Consider the following 24,083-nt stretch of genomic DNA (forward strand, 5'->3'; position numbering starts at 1 on the left):
ATTTTATAAAAGGTGAAAATCCAGGTGCAGTTTAATTTTAAATAAAGTTGATACTTGAGAGCTGTTAAATGATTTGACTGAATTGACTAAATTTTCATCTAGAGTTTTTACCTTTATAAAATATCATAAAATAGTTAAATTGGACGAGAGCAGGAATAAGATGATAATCTTTTAAAAGGTTTTCATGTTGCATTCCGTTAAAGTGAACATTGAAAAATAAATTAGTTAAATTCACATTTAATTATTATTGGACAATTAGATTTGATGTAATTTTATTCTATTCCAGTCAATCAAATAATAGAAAGAAAAAAAAAAAGAATTAGGAATGAAATTGGTGTAGGATGTAAAAGTATATATGTACATAAAAATGTGGTATGTGTTTGTTTTAGAATGGGAAGAATATAATCAATGATTGGATTGATCCCACATGGTGAGAAGATACTTCTGGCACTTGCTGCAACAGGTGGCATTAACATACAAGAAACCAGGGTGTGCCCTTTTGGTCCTTGCTGAAGTGGACAAAAGGCTCCCATGGCGTTTATTCTTGAGGTTGTGTCTGAACTCAAGTGCCAGCTGCTCAAACACTTCCACCTCAAACATGTTGATGGTAACGTTGGGCTTCATCTTATCCCTCACAAATGCAAAAGCCAATTGATCTCTTGGGTTGAATGCCTCCAACTCGTTGAACATTAGACAAGAGAATAGGTTACTTCCCACTCCATGCCTCCGAAGGATCACAGCACTATCTGGCACATCTGTCCAAAACATACACAATCTCATGCATCTTAATTAAGAATAAGTACAGGGAGCCAATGACCTAAGCGTACAATGTGTACAATGGAGGTTTAGGAAGTATTAGAGATATAATCATTAGTGTTACATTGTACTATCAGGTTACGCTTTTGGGATGAGTGGTTTCATGATATGGTATTAGAGTTCGCTGCCCCCAAAGCATAAACTAGATCCAAAGCAAAGAAGATGAACTTTGGGACCACATTTCACGGAGTAGCCGTGATTACTTTTTAGTGATCTACTTTTTTTTACTATTATTTAATGAAATTCATGGGAAGTACCTTCCCCTATTGAAGCCATTCCAATCCTAACTGCGGCACAACTATTAAATTGAATGTAACTTGCAAAAGTCAAATGCTATAGTTTATGTAATTATAGAATATAGACTTGAGGAATGCTAGGGGGCAGCAACTTTTGTGATTTGTAGTCATCAAATAGCTATCAATGATGGTTTTAATGATGTAAGATTTCATCCAATTGTTCACTTTTCTTTGTTGGTTACATGTTGGCCAGAATTTAACAAAGTTGCTGGCCCTCTAGACTTTTCCTATAGACTTAGATGATTGGATTATACTTACCAAGCAAGTAACCATCATGGTAATTAATTATTTTTTGAAATTTCAAAGTTACCTGAAGCATAAGGGAGCTTGGTTGGGGACCATGGTTGGAGTCCATGTTCACAGTAGGTCTCCATTTGGTGCTTCAAGGCGTTAATATCCCACCATTTCTTCCATCGGGCAGTTGCCATTGCTTCTTCCATGGTATGAAGAAAATAAGGATGTTTTGATATAGCCATGTCCACATTCTGAGATATAACAAGCGAATGAATCAACAGCAGAGGATCAACCACAAGCTGCAACTTTGCATCCACCCAAATGCTGAATTTCGAATTTGGGAACAGCCTATGGACTAAGTATTTTGGTATGATCCCATTCATTGCTGGGCTCTCATACAACTCCTTCACAACCTTAACAATCCTCCACACACCTATCTTATGCTCTTTTGATTCCCTCCCTATCATTCCATGATCTTCAAGACCCTTCATTGTCACCTCATCTATAAACATGAAGAAACACACTTCTTCCACTGTTTTCCCACCAATTCCCTTCGGTTGCCGTATCTTATCATGGTCATTGAAGATTGCTGAAACTACTACTACACCTTCACACTTCTCCATCGCAATTCGATCTAAATCAAGCCTCAAAGTGCATTCCCATCATAATTCAGATTATTTATGACAATAAGCATACTATTATCAAACATCAAATCATGAAAATTCGGAACTCACCGGAATCACTGGTTGGAAATTTCTTGAGAAATCCGCAGGGTACTTGAGTGTTATCAATTTGATGATCGAAATAAGAGAACCTCGCCTTGATGCTCAAGTTCCCACCAAAACTCTCTGCATTCCCCTGCATGTAGCGCAGAGCACTCGACTCCTCAGCTGATGAAGAGTCCTTGATCAAATTCTTGATCTCCTTCACAACATCCAAGTAATCTGAATCCGATAACCACAATCCATTAGTGGAAATTCTTCAGCTTTATCACAACAACAACACAAATTCAGCATTTTCTATATTGGGAGAGAATCACACAGAACAGAGGAATCGACGCAGAGCACCTGAAAAGAAAATAGGAGAAGTGCATGTAGAACGTGTGGTTGAGACAGCATACTTGTGCTCTCCATAGGAAGAAGGGTAAGAGAAGAGAGGATCCTGAATTGGATCCAAAGGGGAAGATCTGAATAAGCATTTGGATTGAGAGAGAATGGTGTAGAGAGCGACGAAAAGAGTTGTGAAGAGGTATAACAGAGAAAAACAGAGGAGCTTGGATTGGAAGATTAGAGGTTTGGTAGTGGTAATCAGCTTCCCCATAAACTTTGTTTTATTATTTTTCTGTTTAATGGCATTCTTAGTTTTGCTCTTTCTCAGAAAAAAGAGGGCATTGATGATGAGAGAACAACAATTTGTTCATATGTGTAATGTGTGCCTAGAAAAAGGACGGTTTTTGGGCCCTGCATAAAAGTGGGGGTATTCTCGCAAGTTAGTTCGAAAGCAACAAAACCTGAATCGGTCAAGATTAGATAAAGACAAATATATAATATTTAAAACAAGGTTTAGGTTAGGCGGCGCCATTAAGATCTAATTTAAAAACTTGATTGTATGGTGTCATTATCAACGTTGATATTGCTTTATCGTATTTTGTTATTTGGTAGAATATGTATATATTGTAAAGATGAGTTTTTTTTCCTTAATCAATGGGCATTAGCTAGAATTCATGAATATTTTACTTTATTAAACAAACCAATGATTCCCTTTCATAGTTGTCATTGATTCTTAATTATTGTTATTACAATAATACCTACCCTGAAAGTTGTTAATAATAATTGAACGCATGAAAATATGTATGTAGTATTTCATTAAAATAAATAAATACAACACTTTGATATTAACACAGATTGATTTAGAGTTTACATAATAAAGCATAGTAGGTGAAATGCTTGTAGTGCAGATTATTTGGGGTCTTGGTGGGATTTGATTATGGCTTTGTGAAGTCGTTTGACTTTTCCTTCAAAGTCGTCGAAATTTTCAGAGGGTGAAGCCTCGAGAAAACGTGGGACATATAGTAGATCAAAATGCACATGAGGGTCAATTACATGAACGTATTCGTCCCAAGAGGCTAGAGCGTCACCCCTTTTGCCCTGCATTTCCTGTATCATTGCCTGTGAAAACAGAGTGAGTCAGAAACAGCAGAGCATGATTATTGAGAGATGTACGTACGGTACGTACCTTGTATAGTGGGCGCCGTGCATCTTTAAGAAACTCATCTTCCAAGCACGTACATTTCAAGGCCTCTTCAAACTTCCCCTACCATCATGTCACTTTTTAATTTAGATGTGGTTGGAAACGTATAGGATATAGTTATGGAGTGTATAGATACTTTATACAACTGTGGTGTCAGGAATAAAAATTGGACCGTCTAATTTTTGGAACACAAATCGGACTTTTCGATTTATGTATTTTAAATTTTTTTAATATTTTAAACATAAATCGAAGAGTCCGATTACTTTTGCCAAAATTTAAACTTTTTCTTCCACACTAATCGGACTGTCTGACTAATAGGCTTAATTTTTTTCACAAAGAATTCAAATGGTCCGGTTTTTTCATTTCTTGATTTAGAAAAAACTATCCCACATCTATGTCTAGCACCCACATTCTCCACAACAAAACATAACACACATACTTCTCACATCCAAAAAAATGAGCCCCATCATGTATATATGAAACTTAATTATTAATACTTTCTTTCATAAACCTTTCATTATCTTGTTCCATTCAAATAAATACCTTGTAAATCAGCATTTCAACCAATAGCATTTCGAACTCGTAAGCTTCGTGTGATTTATTTACATCATTCGCTCGTTTGATTGCTTTTGTAAGTATTTCCACTGCCGAATCTTCTCTGCCACTCATTTCCAGCTTCGCCACCGTTTTCTTCAAATTCAATATATACAGTTAGAAAAGAAAGAAAGAAAGAAAGAAAGGGTTGATTGAAGGTGTGAAACCTGAAGCATGACTAAATCGGGATGTTCTCGTTCAAGTAAAGTCTCTAGAAGCTTCTCAGCTTTGTCAAGTGTTTCTGGATTCGCTTTAGCCGCTTTGAAATCCTCCAATCTCTGCCGTGCTAGGGCTCCACTATGTACAATATCCGCAGCCAAGTAGCTCCTTACGTCATCATCGTTTGTGGGCCTGGGCCTGAGCCTGGGCCTTCTCTTTCTCTTTATGACATAACAAATCCATAGAGACACACACCCAAGGATCACATACACTGTAGCTGTCCTCCCATCTATCTCATACTTTGATGTCATGCAATTCCTCACACATTCGCTCAAACTTTGAGCAAACCAAAAATTAGAAAATTTTTCTACTGCTTGCTTCATCATTACACTCAATAGTAATTCCATGTGAAATCAATTTTCATGTTTTCTCAGTGTGTGTCTGTGTGTATATATTGCTTCCAAAATGCTATCAATGAAGCATATTTATTGTGATCCTAGTCTTGGAAGGCATGCAAAGAAATGTATATACCTTTTCCTCAGATATATTTTCCTTTCTCCAAGCAAAGATTTATATTCGAAATGAAAAGATACCATAAGCACTAGGGTGGACGATATACGAATGCAGAAATAACTCACAACCTTTCTCATGGGTGTGTTGTAATGTGGAAACCATTCTATCAGGAAATATAAAGATTACTAAAATTAGCCTAAAATATTAGGAACCACTCACATAAAGACGCTTAAAACGTCTTTTTTTTTAAAGATGTTTTTTTAATAATTAAAATCCAACCTATATAATCGATCAAATTGTGTTATTTTTGTCAAAATTAGACAAAATAAATCAGTTTAATCAAAAAATTGATAAATCAAATCTTGAACCGATTTAAATTAATATTTTTTATAAAAATAACTATAATACCTCTATTCTAAAAAATGACTTAAAATATTTTTATTATATATTTTAAAAATTTTAAATTCTAATTTTTCTCTTTTTTCTATGCCATCATAGAATTAGAATTTAGGATTTTTAAAATTAATATATATAATAAAAATATTTTAAGTCATTTTTATAATAAGAGTATTATTGTAGTCATTTTCTATAATAAGAGTATTATTGTAGGATTTATCGATTTTTTGGTCAAATCGATTTGTTTGATCTAATTTTGATAAAAATAACACAATTTGATTGATTATATAGATTAAATTTTTTAATTATTAAAAAACGTCTTTAAAAAAAGACGTTTTAAGCGTCTTTATTTAAGTGGCTTCCAAAACATTATCAGTTTCTCAAAACGAAGGCTGGCAAGATTTGCATCCTTTAATTCGTGACATGTTTTCTAAGACAATATATGCATCTATCAGATCTCTATAGTCCGTCTTGTGTATAATCATATAATTATTGTTAATTGAAATATTATGAAAGATTATACAGCAAGAATTGAATAACTAAGAATACTTCACGAAATTAAAAAAAAATGATGATATGATGATATTCAGTTAAGAATTAATCATGCTCTCTCCATATATACGACAAAATACATTTTTTTTTGTTTACAGTGTGTGATTCATCTTTATTTTTTAACACTTTAATCTTTAAATAAATTTTAATTATTAAATTCATTTTTAATACTTTATTTTATTAGACAAATTAAGTTAACATAAATTCACCTACTTTTTAGATTTTATAATTTAAATGAATTATCATTAATTGAAGTATTATAATGTTATCACATTCTTATGACATATTAGAGCAAGAATTAAGTAATTAAGAATACCTCACAAAATTATATATATAAAAAAGAAAGATGATATAATGATATACAGTTAAGAACTAATTATGCTCTCTCTCTATATATACAACAAAAAATTTTACTTGAACCATTAGTATCTTCATTCCTGATTATCATTTTCAATTATACTGACTCCAGCTTCCTTTAACATATTTTGTCCCACAGTTTCAACTGTAGTAGCATTAGTTGCTTCATTTCTTAGCATTGATTAGATCTGAGATTCTTCCAGCAGCAATGTAAATGCCAAAAATCAGGAGTGAATCTGACTATCTGTAACATGCTCTGTATAAATACTACTTAGCACATGTTTCATACATTCCCCCAATTTCACATCACCATGGATTAGGCAAGCAGAAAGCAATGTAGCCCATGCGGTTACGTTGCCCTTAATAGGCAAGCTTTCGATTAGTTTGTGCACTTCATGTAGCATCCCTGCTCGACCCAGAAGATCAATGAGAGATCCATAATGTCCAACTCGTGGTGAAAAGTCATATTTGCAGACTATGCTCTTAAAAATTTCCATCCCCTCAATTACAAGCCCTCCATGGCCATAAGCACTGAGAACTGCCAAGAAAGTAACCTCATTTGGTCTAAACCCTTCCTTCTCCATCCTGTTGAAAAGCTTAACAGCATTAGTCGGCTGGCCATCAATTCCATGACCTGAAATCATGGCTATCCATACTTTTCTATCTTTACCCTTCATCCTTTCAAATACGTTTGTAGCTTTGTCTAGAAAGTCACATTTGGCATATGCATTAACAAGTGTTGTTCCAAAAACTGCATCCAACTCTAGTTTCTCATCTTTTATAAAACTAGTAACGTATCGTACTACTTGCATAGATCCATAAGCAGGGCAACCTAAAAGCAACCTAACTAAGGTAGAAAAATTAGATTTAAGACCTTCAAGTCTCGTTTGCTGCAACAATTTCACTACTTTTCCAAGTAGTCCATGCATACTTGCCGATCAAACAGTTCCACAAGATAACATCCTTTTGGGCAACACCATCAAAGCCAAATAGATACGACCCATTCTTGTATAGAGATCAATCAATACAGTAAGAACATTCAAATTAGAACCAAGTCCTAGTCAGATATAGTAACCATGGAGACACTTGCCTCCAAGAAAATCCCGCATGTCAGCAGTTGCCGACAAAAGACTCAATGCAGTTGCAACACTGTCTTGGACCTCGCAGCAACGCATCTTCCAAAACAAATGAAAGGTCAGCTTAGGCTGAGAAGCAAGAAGGTGACAGCCATCAAAGTGTTCCATGAAACCAAGTCATTTCATTGGGAAAATTCATCAAACAGGTTGTGGGCATCTCCAAGTCTCCTGTAGACACAGAAGAAATGCTATTCCTGAAATTAAGAAAAAGCAGGCCTCGCCCAAAGACAAGGTTAGAAAGCCTAGTACAAGCCTTGATGACAGTGATGAAAGAGAAGCTGTCGATGAGAATTACTTATATTTTATTTTTATTATACCAATAATCAATTCATAATTTGTAATATAAATGTAGCCTGAGTGAATTGATTTTAATATAAAGCCTTCCACAAATATTATTATCCACTTGTTGACAAAGTTGGAAAGGTACTCCGCATAATTCATGTTTTTACATTATTGTAACAGTTCTATGATTTATTACCTTTGAATAATAGAAAACATGTAATGGAATAATGACATACAGTTGAATATAATTGAGATATGAATGGACAGTTAAGCTACTTTTTTGCAGATGAATCGGATACATGCAGCATAATAAGCTTAAGAATGATTATGATTTATGAAGTAGCACTTCACATGGTAGAGTTATGTAACTTATATCTAATGGGACCCCAACCCTATGATACTATTAATCAAATCTCAGTAAAGCCCAAATTACTGTCTGCATTCTCACATCACTTGTCTCCAGGAAGCAGCAGGTTCAAATACAATGACACATACATATTTTTGATTTTCTGAGGGGTTCATGTGCACCACGTTAGCATGCATAGACACCTATCCATCTCTCTCACCTTTTCCCTGAGCTTTCATTCTTCCGCTTTAGGACAGAAGAAAATAGAAGGACTTAAAATATTGATATTAAAGTCTCCCTTTGAAAAAGAGATTTCTATGGTGGCCCTATGCTGATGTATATTTCGCCAAGGAATAAAGCACGACCGCCCCATTGTCCTCTTCTGGATAATTATTATAAATAACCCAACGTAGCCTTATCTTTCTGTACTTTTTAATTACATTTTCATCATTAACTTTTTTACACTTTTGCATATTCAAGGTTGCAAAAGTGCCTAAAGGGAGAAGGAATAACAGTCCTACATCATCATCATTTTATTATGCGACCATCTTAAGAAATAAGAATGTACCTTAACCCAATTTCAAATGCATTCAGATTCATCAACTAACTTATTCGAATCAGGTGGAATATTGTGGGAAAGAAAGAAACCTCTTATTTTCCATATACAACATTTAATTTAAATATAAAATTTTGATTCATGTTAGATTATGTTAGGGACTTGGGTATTATGGGGTGCTCAAAGTCCCACATCGAGTAGTATGGGATGCTTGATGTTGTATATAAGGAGAGTAGTTCTTTTTTTTAATAGCTAGCTTTTAAGGTTTGGTTTCTCACTTTCCTTAAATACTTAATAGATTACCACATTTAACTATAATAATTATTGCTATTACAATTTAACTCTATTATGCATATACTGGAATATAAACAGTAATTTTTTTTAATAATTTATACATTAATATTAGAAGATTTCAATTTTGTAGAAATTAACGAGTGATTTGCATAACACTAATGGATTCCACCTTACTTACAAGATAGGAAGCTTTTCATAACCACCAATAGGATGACGCATATAAGATAGAGTAGGCTAGCCTCAATAATACTCTCTCATGCATTATAATGCAGAGAAAGATAGCCTTTACTCTTTCTCCTCAAGCTGTCACACATTTTTTTCTTCTTTAGGCCAATGAAATTTAAAATCAGCAAGTTTTATCAACGTATGGAAGCCTAATAAGCTCTTTAAGAACAAAAATTTGGTTATATATTCTCACATCTTATAACTATATATATGCAAAATTGTATAGTTGTACCTGGCCTTGTAATGAATAAACATAAATGACGAATATGGCAAAGAAGTGAGATAGAAACAAAAGCGAGATTAAAAACTTTACATATAATGAGGAACGTAGAAGCTAAGATATATTTGGTATTTTAAACTAGAAATGATTCTGTTGCAACATCATCTTGCATCGAAACTGAAAGAATGAGGTGGCGTTTTTGTCCCTTTATGTACCTAAAAATAAGCTAAATTTCACATCACATTGCGGCCACATGGTAATGTTGCTAGAATAATGTGACTAATGGTGGGGTTAAGTGGATGAAAGAAATTAAAGTATAGCCACTTGAATTAAGATGTTTGGTAGTACTAATAATCTTCATCATCAATTCTCTCCCCCATCGAAATTGAACTCCTTTCTTTTGCTGCCCAATCTTTTGGAAAGCGTGTGCTTTCTATTTTTTTTACACAAAATAGCTAGCTAGGTTGCCTTTAATAGATAGAGTTCATGAAGTAGTATTTCAGATTCTGGAAAGCTCCTTTTGGTTTGTGAGACAGGTCACCTTTTTAGCCACTTGAATTACCGCATGATGCACTGTAATTTTGTTCACACATAAAGGGCTGAAATTACCCAATACACAAACATCCAAAACATGAAGCTTTGATGGTATCCCTTGTGAACTACCTGTATGTATGTACCACATCGAGTGAGATTTAGAAAGTATTAGAATATCATAATTAGGAAACAAAATAAGAAAAATATCAAAGAGTTTAGGAAAGAAAGGAAGAATTATTTAAAAAAATATTATTTTTGTTATTCATATTTTTCATTTTGTGATTACAAAATTCTTACCAATATATAGACTAAGAATACACTCTTTATGGAATAATATTCTAATAAATTACATTGATTTTTTTCTAATCCTCTTTGATATTTTTCTGATTTTGTTTCTTAATTATGATATTCTAATAGAAAGATGGATAGTTTTAATTAAAAGTATTAAAGCCTTCATTTACAGCATGTACCTTGGTGTGAGTGGCACGTGAGGCAAGGGAAAAGGAGGCGGAGGAAGAAGAAGAGGAAGAAGACGGCGATGAAGAAGAAGATGTGGTTGCAAGAGCAGAGAAGCCAACATTGTAAGTCATAGACTCATCAGGTTGAAAAAGACCATAGTTTCTTTCAGAGGTAGGTCCAGGCTTCAAATCTTCGTTGAACAATGCAAACAAGTAAACCTCCAACCTCATCCTGGGATTCAAAGGTGTGCCTTCATTGGCCATTTGCCTCCTCAACAAGTTACGATTGTAAGTAGCGGCATTCTGCGGAGTTGCACCAGCTTCGTCTACATCACCCTTGGAAGGCCAACCGGTTTCAGAGACTCTGACCTCGATCCCCTTGAAGCCCATCTTGGCAATGGCGAAGTAAACGGCGTCGACCATTGCATAGAGCATGTTGTCGTAGCGAAGCTTGGTGTTGGGATCAACCATTCCCGAGTTGGGATTGAAGAGAACGTAGTCGAGTGGAATCTGATTAGGCTCGTCTTTGTATGCAAAGTATGGGTATGCATTGATCCAAAAGGGGGTCTTGGTTGTTGAGAGGAAGTTCAAGAACTGGTACATGATTGTAGATATCTCGGCCTTGAAGGTGCCGGCAGAAGGAGGGTAAGACTCATCCAGAACCGCCAGAGAACTGGGCGTGGAGACTTGGATGTTGGAGTATCCTGCTTTGGTGAGAGCGTTGTGGATGTTGATGACTGCAGGGACAAGGTGCTGGATGAGAGTGGTGTCGTCGTCCGTGAAGACTTCATTTCCAACCTGAATTCCGCTGATCTTTGTTTCCGGTAGGTATGGTAGTATGCGGGTGCTGACCCACTGAGACGCCGCTTGTGGATCGTCCAGTTGGCTTAGGATCTCGTTCTCCACCGTCACGATTAAGTCCATGTTGGAGTTTGCGAAAGACCTGAGAATGTCAGGGTTGGTGTCGTAGATTCTTGTCTTTGTGATCCTTAGGGTGCTCAACAGTGTTAGCACTTTCTCTGGCTCTGGTAGATTGTTTGCTACTTGCCCGTAGTTGATTCCGAATGATTCAACTCCAATATCTGCATGCATGGAATGGAACGAATTGAAGACACAAAATAAAGCAGAACAAATATAGTAAATTAAATGAAAGCAGGGTATGTATGTACCTGATGATGAAGAGAGAAAACATGCAACAAGAATAATAATATAGGTGATGCCTATTGTTGTTGTTGCCATTATACTAGTTGATCAGGGAGGGATGGGAGGAGATTATATTGTAGAATTGTAAAATGGCAGATATATATGATTATTTTGGAATTCCTTTCTTTTCTTGTTTGAATATTTTTGGAGGAGGTCAAATAAGTGGATTTTCCTGTGGATATATAGCTTGCCTTAGCAGTATTCCACTTCTTTTTCAATTGCCTTCTCCCTTTAATTTCCTTATATATATATATATATATACATCCATACACATATTCTTAATGAACAGTGTAATCTTTTGGACTAGGTTGTCTCTTTCCAACCATGCCAACTTTCCATTTTCATTATTTTGACCTCAATACCCCTCATCAACTCGCCAACTTTCTTCCATCAAAAGCAAACACAAATCCCCCACTAGTCGGTTAAATATTACAGGCAAGTCATCCATCGCAGTATCCCAATATTTGAGGTAAGGTCAAATATTACACCACCTTAATCATCACACATTCCTTATACTAATTTACTTTCTTATAATTATTAATCTTAGTCAACATATCATTTTTTAAATAAAAAATTAGTTTTATCTATTTGTGATAAAGGTGAGCACAGGTCGGTTTGATTCGGTTTGGTTTAAATTTGTGTTTTTTTGTATATGTATCCGAACCAAACCAAACCGATTAAGAACGGATTGGTTCGGTTCGGATAATTGGGTATCCGATGACTTTGAAATTCATAAAAAAACCAAATTTTTATCTTAAAAATTCAACAAATACAATAAAAATGTAACATCAATAGAAATAATCTAAACATGTTAAACACTAAATATATTAAAAACTAAACTTATTAAAATCCAAACATATTAATAATGAATTATCATTGTCTAATGAAAAAGTCATATATATATTTTTATTTTTTTTATTTAATTAATATATGATGGGGTCGCGGGTTGGTTCAAGTTCCGCACCCTCAAAACCGATACCCGAACCAATCACTAACAAAAATTATCAGTTTGATTCGGATTGAACCCAATTACCCGTTAGTTTCAGAACCAATTTAATTGGTTCGGTTCGGATTCATACGAATAATCGGATACCTGTGCTCACCCCTAATTTGTGTATGTGTATATATATTATTTTACACATTTTTAATATACATCATATAGAGTCAGGAGTGGTCCTTTATTATTAGAGCACTTAATGTTAAGAGCCGTGGGAAGATACGGTGCTTTTATTTGTATGAAAAGGCAATAGGAGGTGCTGGCCACTGACCCTTTTTGACTTGGAGATGCTTTCTCATGACCATAATTTTGAGCAATTTTAGGCATCTGCACCCTTTTTCACAGCAGTACATGATCACATATATGGATTTTGAAACAAAAGCATGTATACATCATGCTTCTGACTTCGGATATCCATTTAATTAGCAAGGACTAAATTGTTTTTTAAGGTCTGCATGTGATGTAAAGTATGAATATATACATGTTTTGTTATTTATTATTTTGATTAAAGTTATATGGTTCGTTAAGTTATCAAGAATTATGTCTTTGTGAACCTTTTGATAGCGCTCTTAATTAATTTGGAATCCTTAACCTTAATAATAAGATCCCCAAAAATGAAGTCAATTGATGGCATGAATTGAAGCTCAATAAACTTTTCACAAAAAGGAATTCGATTAACGTAACTTTTGGAATTCAATGAAACAAAACTCCTCATTATTTTTTTTTTGAGTTGATCTATGTCTTTATTTGTTTTCTTTGTTAGATGGTTAAAATCTTAATTTTGCTAAATATATCAAAATTATAACTACTAATTCTCAGATGAAATTGGAGTATTAGTCTTTCTCCTTGCTATATATAGACATTAATCTTTTAGAATCGGTATTATTATATTTTCTTGTTCCACTAAATTACTGGTATCTGAATCTTATTACTATGTACATGCATGTATGACTAATTTGATGTGACATGGCTAAAGTTGAAAAATATTTATATTTATTTGTTTTTCTTTATTTTATATTTTCATTGTTTTTATTAAACTATACTGAAAAGTGAAAAAAAAATTTAATCTAAAATAAAAAATTGAGATGCATTACTTGATTTAATTTTTAAACTAGTCTCACACAAGTCTAAACTAATTAACAAAATAGTATAGTATTTTTTTAAGCACATTTACATTGCTACATAACCCTAATCATATATAAATTACAGAGCTATGACTATTGTTTATCCCTTTATGATAACTATACATAAAAAATTAACTATTAAATTAATTGTCTATATAAAATATATGATAGTTGATTTTTAATATTTGTATACCATTTTTTGCTGTTTACCTTATAAAATATATGATAGCCTCACCGCAACTTTTGATGATAGAGATATCTTATAAATAATTTATTAGTAAAAACAAAAAATCTGAAAATTAAACCTAGGTTGACAATACATACATAAGCAGAAGATTTATTAAGAGATGAGCCAATGTTATAATACAAATTATTGGCATACACTTTTCCGTGAGCATCTTTGATTATATTAAAATCAGGTTTAGATTCTGTATAATTCCTTAATAACGGTTGTGGAACAACAATTTAGTTAATAATTCTGATGAGCTGAGAATCAAACTGTATTTAGCTTGTCTCTCTGTCTTATTGTAAGCAATTCTAACAAATTAAAAGACAACGTTTTACAGATATATAGTTTCGGACGATGTTACTAAAAGAAATATTAAAAAAGAGGCTGATTTATAGAATCATGAGCGAGATTAGCAATAATTGAAGTAAATATATATGGAGAATAATAGAATATTCATGCACCGTTTATTATTATTATTCATTGTACTACTTTATATCTAATCATTCATCAATCAAACAAGATGCTGAAAGATTTCAAGTTTCTGCATACATCCGTATTTGAGCTAGACGCCAGTTGGAAAGTTCAGTCATCATATCATCACTAGCAAAATCTTCATTCATTTCTTTCAAAGCAAATGGACTTTAGTGAAATTAAAAAATTAAAAAGAAAAGTGTGGTTTTAAACAAATTAGTTATGTATGTTCATTTATTAATTCCAACAATACTAGGAACCAAGAGGATACCAGCAAAAAATTAGCCAAATGTCTTTGGGTGAATCCAAAATCTCTACGTAAATGGTGTTTATATTAGGCATTAGGATGTTTCTTTTCTTTGTAAATTGGATGGTTCTGAATCTATTTTCGGATTTATCATGTTTTAGACATTTGGAGAGGGAATGATGATGAAGAGACGTTGCAATGATACTGAATGTATCTCCTCCTAATTTGAATGTGATGGAACATTTAATAACCAATATTTTAAATCATAAATAAATAAAACTAATTACTATATGTATAATTAATTAAGTTGTTCTATTTTTGACTGATTTAAAGTTGGTTACATATAGTTTTTCCTAATAATAATGGTTTTTTCATCATTTAATTTTTCTTCCGCCTTTATTTTCTATATAGCCTCTCTAATCTCAAAGTAAGTAGCAAGGTTATTTTTCTTTAATTTATTGGGTTACAGATCATGTATGATCTGATGAGCACGCAGCACTCCTTCTTTAATTTTAACTCTTTTATCGTAATGAATGTAAGTTAGCTTGAACCCATTTTTTAGACTTTAATTACAATGTTAGTTGTTGCTAGCTATGTCATTTGTAGCCGTAATTTTGCATTGTTCAATTGGTTACCGATAAAGGAAGGAAACGAGTCACTAGCTTAGTATGTATACCATATCATATATTATTTTAGTATTTAATTAGAATATGTACTTTAATTTTGGGAAGAAGACAAATTAAATGTGCTACATTTGCAATTGGTCATTTTAGAGGCGTTTTCAAAAATAATTACTTACGTAATTTTGGAAAAAGAAAGACACAAAAAAAGGTAGCCTTTTGCTTTGGTTAGCGAATTTGGCTAAAGCAGTCTTTGGTTAGAGGATAAGGAATTTTTATGTTGCAAGATAAGACCATATATATTCCGATCAACAAAAGTACTTCAAATTTATTATCCTAGATTTAATTTGTTTTTTTTATTGGTTCGCTGATTTTGGGATAAGCCTGAATGAAATTGGAGAGGAACATTTCAAGAGGTTTGAAGATGAGAGAGGTGCTTATTGGTTTAGCGGTTTAGGAAACGAAAAATGATGTATCGGTAGTTGTATAATAAGTTACAAAGAAGTTTGAAGGATATGAAACGTCATAATATGTTAGATCTTAATGAAAAGGTAGTGGGATACTAATAATAAGCCCCTCTTGGCCTTGTGCTCTTCCACAAATAAAAGCTGTCTTATTAATTCCTTGGATGGATGAGACATTGTTCCTAAGATAAAGCTAATTATGCAATGGTTGTGGATATGGTTGACTTTTCAGTCAGCTTCCTATAGTTACGCACAGTAAACCATTCATTCATAGAGACGTTGCCATCCTCACACTACCTTACAATTTATCTCATTTGCATAACTTCCGTGACATGTTGGGCAATTATATTTCATTCATTCAATTTATTAATTGTATCACTATGCTAGCTATAGTAAGCTCATCCATGTCACATCATCATCACCTCATTCATCCCTATGTTAATATGTTATGTTTTTGTTGATATTGGCAGGTGTATAACTCGTCCGCCGATGAATACTTGTAAGCTCTCCATCAAGATGAAGTATGGGTACCTGCAAAAGACACTCCGACGCTCAAGTCAGTAAGTGTTTAAGAGGTATAAGAATAATTCTATGAATATAGAATGTAAGACATGAAATATAAGTTATCATGTGTTGTGTGTAATAATTTTATGAATATAGGATGTAAGACATGATATAGAACTTAGGCTGCGTTTGTTTACAGAGACAGGACACTGAGACAGGAACACCGAGACACAAAATCATGTTTCGCAGAAGAGACATGGACAGAGACAATGTGTCCAGAGACACTGAATTAGTGTATTTTGTGTCCATCTTGACAGGAAGGACACGAAGATACTAACAAGGGACACAACTTATTTTTTATTTTTTCTTTTATTATTCTTGTTAATTTTTCATAATTATTTTTTATTATTATATTTTTCATCTCAAATTTTTTGAATGAAAAAAAAAATGTGAATAAATTGAATTTTCATAATTTTCATAATTTTTATTGTTATATTTTTCATCTCAGTGTCTTGTCCTATCATGTTCTCAATGTCTTGTCTTCTTAGAAACAAACGCAGCTTTATATCATGTTGCCCCCGAGATTAGATATAGAAGGTTCCTTTCATAGACATAGAATTGATGAATGATATTCATGTTATGACCGTTTAGTCATTAAGATTGAAATGATGGTCATTAAATTGGTAACGAATGTGTCGATTACAAGCAAAGAATAAATGATAATTAAGGCCGAGTTATAACTCATAATGCACACAATAAAGACCGAGTTATAAGGTGAGGAATCATGTTACAAATTAAAATTGCAGTAGTAATGGATTAACATTTTATTTTATTTGTTTTTGTTAACATATTATAAATGGCATCGGCACATGCATGTGATCTAACTGCTAAAAGAGATAAAAAGAAGACAAAGCTAATAAGCTTACGTCTTAAAAGTTCCTTTGATGCAAAGTGCCTACATTGTATGCCATTATCCGTAACAACTTTTATTATATTAACAAAATGCTAAAGAGATACCTTAATGCATCACTCCATGAATACTTATATATATTGATGCGTAAGATTTTTCTGAATATAATATATGATATATATATATACTATAGAGTAGTGTGTATATAAAACCTTTACTATAATGGTTAAATGATGTATAAAATGCATTCAAGATTCTTTTTGATTATGTTTATTCGTGGCTTTATGATAATCATTAATATTCCTATTAAAGTGTATGAGTCTGATGACTTTCATTATTCAGGTATTATAGTTGTTAATATATGGGCTTAAATTTAGAACTATATTTTGAATAGTCACCTTTTTGCAGGTACTTCATGTTTAAGTTTTGAACTATGTTAAATAATATTGCTTGTGTGTGTGCCAAAAATAAAAATAATATGGTTTGTGAAAAAGATGCGTAACTAATATCTCTGTTGCTAAGCCTCTTATTAGTAATTTATTATGATATGATATACCCAATATAATGTTTGATCCCTTGTGTAGGGAAAAAAGATGAATATCTTTAAGCTTTGATATGAATATAATCCAGAACGTATGAGTAAAGAGTGAAGAGCATGGTTTAGAATTGGTTGAAAAGGAAAGATAGGTGGCAGGTATGGGAGGTTTATCTGCTATGCAGGCACCAAAAGGGAATTAGGACGCACATCACATGTTTATGTTTGCCCAGAGATATGTTATCACAAACCAATCTTCAATTCAACACATATCACATCTTATACTTGCTCTAATCTAAATTAAAAAAAAAAAAAAAGATATCCTATATTTGGTCCTGCTTTACAAATAAAATAATATTATGTGTATATATTTTATTGGAAATAGTAGAGCCGCCGTAAAGTATAGGGGTGTTATCGGTTCGGTTTGGTTCGGTTTTAGACCAAAAATTAACCGAACATATCAAACACACAACCGTTCGATTTGCTATTTTTACAATCAAATCGAACCGAACCGAACCGAACCAACAGCGGTTTGATTCGGTCAGTTTTTTCGGTTTTTAATTTCTAATGAACAAAATATGAATCACAATAATTAGAGGTTTAAAATAGTCAATAAACTGAAATAATAAGAGTAAAACATTGAAATGGTTAGGGGTTAGAGATTTTTGTTGTTAGGTTAAAGGTTAAAATAGTTAAAACATTGAAATGGATGCATATCTTCGATTCGGTTTGGTTCGGTTCGATTTTTATCGAATCAACCGAAAATCGAACCGAACCGATCGGTTTTGTAAAAAAAAAAACCATTTTTTTTTGTTTTTAAATCGATTGTTGTAATTTTCGGTTCGGTTTGCAGTAATTTTCGGTCCGGTTCAGTAACTTACCCTAGTAAAGTGTATGGACTTGATGGGAGAGAATAGAATAGACAGTGGGCTTCTGGGTAGGGCTTCTGGGCTCCGTGAAACAGCAGAACAGCCCATCTTTGCTGTTCATCTGTTTTCCAAAATCCTTTTATACAAAACCATTATACTGTGTATCACTTTGCTAATGCCAACTAGTAGCACAGCATATCTTAGTGAATGAAACGTTTCTACTGAGCAACAGGGCAAGAAGTGAGTTTGGAACCAATGTTGGCCGTGTTACTTTCTGATTTTGATGCCGGTGCTTCAATTACATCAGTAGCTGCATCTAGAAGTAGTTACTCACTCTGATTGAACTATAATTTCCAGTCTTTATGATTATTCTTCATTCACTTTTAAAATTGTTTAATAGCTGATAACATATATATATAATGCTCATTCATACAGTTTGCAACTTACAATTATTATTATTATTACAACCAAACTTAATAATAACAATACACATCAGAATGCAAATGCAGGTGTAGCTGCCTAAAACCATGGCAACAAGGTATCAAAATCTTTGAAAGAAGGCATGGAATTATTAATAGTTTGAGGTTGTATGTTTGTAGTAGGAGCAGCAATAAGAGGTGGTTGTTTGTGAAGTTGATTTGGTTGACTTGCCGATCCAATCCAATCCGTTGATGAGTTCTTGCCAGTGAGGCTCTGAACAACATCCCTGAAGTTCACGGCATCCGTCTCCACATACCGTGTCTCAATTTGCACTATCTTTGGAGCTTCACCACTCCTCATCCTCTATCTTCTTTAATCTGATGCACTTTGTTTTGTGTATGTTAATGTATATGCATGTTTATATATATACTCATATACGCATGCTAGTGGGGCTCTATTTCCGTTTGACTCTTCCATCTTCAAAAGCCCTATTTCTCATCTATAATATATTAATATATTATATTATCCTATTCAATTTAGACCACATATATTCAGATTGAGAAGAACAATGAATACATGATCACAAATTTACTTCTTAAACCAACCAATAGCAATGATTTAAGCACCGAAAATCCCAACAAGACATACATTCATTTTTAGGTGAATGCTATCATGCCCTTTTAAAAAAAAGATAAATTATTATGGTAATATATATATGGTGTTTATAATTATAATTAAATTGAATATTAACCATAATAATTAGGTATATGTGTTCTATTTTTTCTCTCTTTTGTGATTATTTAAAGGAAAAGTTTAGGGGTCAGCAACTTTATTAAATTTTGGCCAGCATGTAACCAATAAAAAAAAATGAGCCATTAGAGAAATCTCACATTATCTCACACCATTAAAATTACCATTGATGGCTATAAATTACAAAATTGCTGTCCCCCTAGCACTCCTCTTATTTAAATTTAGTTTAGCACTAACAGTTTATGGTGGTGGTGGTGGCTATTACCGCTCGAAAAATCTCTTTGCGGTGAATTTACAAACCCATCAACAAGGTGCAAGTACGTACACGTGGCAACATTTGTGCTACTGATGTACAGAAAATCTTTACATAGGCACAACTCCTTCCCAACTTCAGCGTACATCTACTGCGCCTCCTCCGCCTTCTTCTGTATGGTGATAACATGCTCGGAGTTCACTATCTGTAAAATTTTTGTCCCATGAAAGTGATTAAATTTGTGTGCATAATTGTCACCTCATCTTGCAAATCCTATTGTCTGCAATTGAATTCGACTCTGATCTCCACCTCATCGACAACAATGTCTTTAATCTCGTGAGGATCCGAATCTACAATCCCTTAAAACTTGTATTTGACATCATCAACAACAATGTCTTTAACTGTGTTTATGACTTGAGAATTTGAAGAATCTTTTCAAATGTCTTTATGACTTCTATCATTACAGACCATAAGCTCTCCTCTACCTTCAAGTACATTAATTGCATTCGTAAAGATCTCTTCTACTCCATAAAACTCATTTGATGAATCACTTTCAATATATATATATCACAAAGAGTAATTTATCTTTTATTTTAGAGAGGGTACGATAGAATTCACCTAATTTTTATATATTACACGTATATGCCATTTTAATATTTTCGGGATATATTTCGTTAATCATTATATTGTTTGAGTTGTAGACTTTAGTCTAAGGATACTGGCTGGAGAGTTGAAACTTCAGAGAGTCCAAGTCAAATAGCACGCAAGTTGGAATCTGGTCAAGGCCAAGGGATTCATTCAACAAGTCTTAGATTCCCCATTTCGCGTGTCATGAATTTTTAATTTGCTTTTTTCTTTACCATTTTTGTCAATTTTCATTGTCATGTGCCATGAAACCCTACCTTGTATTGCACTAATAATGATACTAAAAGTTTGGTATATATGATTGGATTTCTAGAAGCTTGTTCCTCAGGATTTGTGGCTGATAATAGATCATGACCATTTATGACTATAAAAATGTTCAAAATAACAACTAACCAGCTGAAAAATAATACATCCTAGTAGACTTTTTTATTTTTATTTATTATGTATTGAAATTCAATGACAACATGATTTGAATATTATCGTCAAACAAAAGAATATTATCCTAAAATGCCATACGTGATTACAAAGGAAAAAATAATTTTCTCGACATTAGTAATTACTAGCTACTCAAAACGTTACTATAAGTACAATTCTAAAATTATCTCATATTTAAAATACTATCACAAATAACATTAGTAAGACATATAATATATCTTGAATAAAGTTGAAAACTATTTCCCAACTCTTATTTTAGAGTATTTTAATAATATAATGTATGATATTAGAATTATTATACGTATACACATGAATCTATTTATTAGTGTGTCATATATACTACTCCACATCATATTCATACATTTAAGTTTGTCAACAATTTGCAAAAGAGAATGATAGAGACAAAGTATCATAGTAAGAAAAGAAAAGTTTTAACTTTTGTCTTTATTCTCTTTGAATTCTAATATCTCCTTTATTTAATTTGACCCAGAATTAGGATATATTATTGCTTTAATTCTAACATGATAACTTTCTAATTTTGAGACTACACAGAAGATTGAATATTATTATCATCTTGACTTTTTACTTTTAATTTTCACGCCTGTTTCTTTTGAACTACAGCAAATAAATTAAACCCATGAAGCTCAAGTACTTGCGAAGACTTACTAAATAGGAGAAGAACAATGAGCTTGTGAATCAATGAAGAGTTGGGTCATAGGGAGACAATAAGTTTAGTGTAATGCATCAGGTTTATAACCCGCTGAACCTAGCTATATCGTACTATTAATACAGTAATATATTATTGGGTGCACATGATATGGTCCGTTTCGAAGGTCCGGTTCAGTTTCGAACACTTTAGAAGCTAATTTGGTGTGATTTTATTGGGTAAGGGTCTCAAAAATAGACCCGGTCATTATTTTGGGTCGGTTCAGGCCATAGCTCGAGTCACCCGAAGTCGACCCGGTGGCCCGGTCATCATGCACAATTAATATTTTGTATTATTAGTGATGGATTATGACTATTCTTATGTGGAATTTAAGTATTGTAAACCTTAATATTTTGTGTTATTAGTCATTATAAGACTATAAGTTAATGTTTTATGTTTAGAATGCATAAGACTTTAGACCAATGCATAATATTGTGTTATTTGTATTGATTTAAATATAGAGGAATGTTAGGGGGCAGCAATTTTGGTGTTTTGTAACCATCAATTGGCCATCAATGATGTTTTTAATGTTGTGAGATTACATCTAATGGTGGGAGATTACTCACTTTTGTTTTGATGGTTAAGTGCTGGCCAGAAAACACAAAAGTTGCTGACCCCTAGACTTTTCCTTTAAATATTTGGTATTATTAGACAATATTAGTATTGATTGTGGTTATACTTTAATTTTGAAGAAGGGTTGGTTCTTGTTATATTTTTCTAAGTGAATTTTATCATGTTAAATAATGGTTAGAGTTGGAAATTTAGATATTTTTACATGCTAGCTTACAAGAAAGTATCAACATAATGTAATGTTAACGGCCCGGTTTTCACCCGATTTTCACCCGATATAATTGTGGCCCGAAAGTGTATTAGTTTCATCGGGTCTAGGGTCGGATTCGGGTCTAATAAATAGACCGATGTATATTTCGGACCAAGTCTGAATCACATCAAACCCGACTTCACCCGATCTATGTGCACCCCTAATTATTCTATGATTAAATAACACTTGTCTATAATTCTTCTCTAAGAAAATGAGATTTTTCTTTCGGTATTAAAAATTTTAAGTGAATTTACCTGTTGCTTATTAAAGGAAATATTGTATTTAGTGTAAAGTATATAAAATTGAGTTATGTCTTAAAATTTTATCTGAAAATATTCAATAAATTAAAATTTTGTGTCTAAATTAAAAGTTTAGGTTCAATTTTTAACCACCAATCACAATATTAGATTCAGTACTTTTGTTTAGGGGTGATCGCGGATCGGATCGGATATGACCAACATTTCAATCTTATCCGCACTAAAATCATCGGATCGGATCCAATATCCACAGTTTTTAAGCTTGGATACGATCCGATCCGATCCGCACATTTGTGGATCGGATCGGATATCGGATATATTCGCAAAACTCAAAAATATTTTTAAAAGTTTATTTTTTTCTATTTTTTAAATATGTTTACTCTTAAAATAATATTAAACATATTTTTCTTAAATAATAAATTAAAATAATACAACATATATGATAATTATTAGTTGAAATAAAACATAAAAAGAATATTTACTTATTTATTTCTTTATTTTTGCAGATAAGCGGATATGCGGATATCAACACAAAATTCGCAATCCGATCCGATTAGTGTGTGGGTCTGATCCGATCGGTTCCGATAGCCTTGCGGATCGGATCCATATCCGCAATTTTCAGATCGGATTCAGATAAACACTGCGGATATGTGAATCGGATCCGATCCATGAACACCCCTACACTTAGAATTCAAGTATCCTCCTCAAAGGAAACTTGTCTAAAACTACCTATAGGCGGTAGAGGTCGAGTTGTTGATATAAGATGGATTCAAAAAAAAAAAAAAAAGGTTCCAATTATAATCCAGAAACTATTGGAATATATATATATATATATTGCAGAAACGTGAAATCAAAGTAGGTGATAAAGTGGCCGGGAGACATAGAAATAAGGGTATCGTTTCCAAAATTTTGCCTAGACAGGATATGCCTTATTTACAAAATGGAAGACCCGTTGATATGGTCTTCAACCCATTAGGAGTTCCGTCAAGAATGAATATAGGACAGATATTTGAATGCTCACTCGGATTAGCGGGGAATATGCTAGATAGACATTATCGAATAGTAACCTTTGATGAGAGATATGAGCAAGAGGCTTCGAGAAAACTAGTATTTTCTGAATTATATGAAGCCAGTAAACAAACGTCGAATCCGTGAATATTTGAACTCGAGTATCCGGACAAAAGCAGAATATTTGATGGAAGAACAGGGAATCCTTTTGAACAGCCTGTTATAATAGGAAAGCCTTATATCTTGAAATTAATTCATCAAGTTGATGATAAAATACATGGACGTTCTTGTGGGCATTATGCACTTGTTACACAATAACCCCTTAGAGGAAGGGCTAAACAAGGAGGACAGCGCGTAGGTGAGATGGAGGTTTGGGCTCTCGAGGGATTTGGTGTTGC

At 33.1% G+C, this 24,083-nt stretch overlaps 3 protein-coding genes and 1 pseudogene across 3 annotated transcripts; all 4 read right to left on the reverse strand.

The window, feature by feature from the left end:
• Window positions 1–236: 236 nt before the first annotated feature.
• On the reverse strand, window positions 237–2,845 carry LOC107624403 (alkaline ceramidase TOD1). Its single transcript, XM_016326900.3, has 4 exons — window positions 2,414–2,845; window positions 2,081–2,290; window positions 1,423–1,980; window positions 237–755 (listed from the first exon to the last, which is right to left on the reverse strand). The coding sequence occupies exons 1-4, from the start codon at window positions 2,664–2,666 to the stop codon at window positions 406–408; spliced, it is 1,371 nt and encodes a 456-aa protein (XP_016182386.1). The 5' UTR covers window positions 2,667–2,845; the 3' UTR covers window positions 237–405.
• A 333-nt stretch (window positions 2,846–3,178) lies between these two features.
• On the reverse strand, window positions 3,179–4,792 carry LOC107621626 (uncharacterized). Its single transcript, XM_016323660.3, has 4 exons — window positions 4,358–4,792; window positions 4,140–4,286; window positions 3,582–3,659; window positions 3,179–3,514 (listed from the first exon to the last, which is right to left on the reverse strand). The coding sequence occupies exons 1-4, from the start codon at window positions 4,754–4,756 to the stop codon at window positions 3,305–3,307; spliced, it is 834 nt and encodes a 277-aa protein (XP_016179146.1). The 5' UTR covers window positions 4,757–4,792; the 3' UTR covers window positions 3,179–3,304.
• A 1,344-nt stretch (window positions 4,793–6,136) lies between these two features.
• LOC107622051 (pentatricopeptide repeat-containing protein At1g26900, mitochondrial pseudogene) lies at window positions 6,137–8,170 on the reverse strand (annotated as a pseudogene).
• A 1,103-nt stretch (window positions 8,171–9,273) lies between these two features.
• On the reverse strand, window positions 9,274–11,647 carry LOC107624442 (Glycosyl hydrolase superfamily protein). The gene is made up of 3 exons (XM_016326936.3): window positions 11,388–11,647; window positions 10,231–11,300; window positions 9,274–9,889 (listed from the first exon to the last, which is right to left on the reverse strand). The coding sequence occupies exons 1-3, from the start codon at window positions 11,455–11,457 to the stop codon at window positions 9,812–9,814; spliced, it is 1,218 nt and encodes a 405-aa protein (XP_016182422.1). The 5' UTR covers window positions 11,458–11,647; the 3' UTR covers window positions 9,274–9,811.
• Window positions 11,648–24,083: the final 12,436 nt, after the last annotated feature.

The sequence above is a fragment of the Arachis ipaensis genome, chromosome B10, assembly GCF_059453495.1.
Source record: "Arachis ipaensis isolate K30076 ecotype BB chromosome B10, ASM5945349v1, whole genome shotgun sequence".
Taxonomy (NCBI): Eukaryota; Viridiplantae; Streptophyta; class Magnoliopsida; order Fabales; family Fabaceae; genus Arachis; species Arachis ipaensis.

What these genes read in the sequence shown, in the direction of transcription:
- LOC107624403 (XM_016326900.3), bottom strand. Translation starts at nt 2,666, where the DNA reads ATGGGGAAGCTGATTACCACTACCAAACCTCTAATCTTCCAATCCAAG. An exon ending in TTCTCCTATTTTCTTTTCAG is followed by an intron (nt 2,291 to 2,413) that starts GTGCTCTGCGTC and finishes TATCGGATTCAG; the next exon opens with ATTACTTGGATGTTGTGAAG. An exon ending in ATTTCCAACCAGTGATTCCG is followed by an intron (nt 1,981 to 2,080) that starts GTGAGTTCCGAA and finishes GGCTTGATTTAG; the next exon opens with ATCGAATTGCGATGGAGAAG.
- LOC107624442 (XM_016326936.3), bottom strand. Translation starts at nt 11,457, where the DNA reads ATGGCAACAACAACAATAGGCATCACCTATATTATTATTCTTGTTGCA. An exon ending in TTTTCTCTCTTCATCATCAG is followed by an intron (nt 11,301 to 11,387) that starts GTACATACATAC and finishes CCATGCATGCAG; the next exon opens with ATATTGGAGTTGAATCATTC. An exon ending in CACGTGCCACTCACACCAAG is followed by an intron (nt 9,890 to 10,230) that starts GTACATGCTGTA and finishes ACATACATACAG; the next exon opens with GTAGTTCACAAGGGATACCA.
- LOC107621626 (XM_016323660.3), bottom strand. Translation starts at nt 4,756, where the DNA reads ATGGAATTACTATTGAGTGTAATGATGAAGCAAGCAGTAGAAAAATTT. An exon ending in CCGATTTAGTCATGCTTCAG is followed by an intron (nt 4,287 to 4,357) that starts GTTTCACACCTT and finishes TTGAATTTGAAG; the next exon opens with AAAACGGTGGCGAAGCTGGA. An exon ending in CACGGCGCCCACTATACAAG is followed by an intron (nt 3,515 to 3,581) that starts GTACGTACCGTA and finishes CTGTTTTCACAG; the next exon opens with GCAATGATACAGGAAATGCA.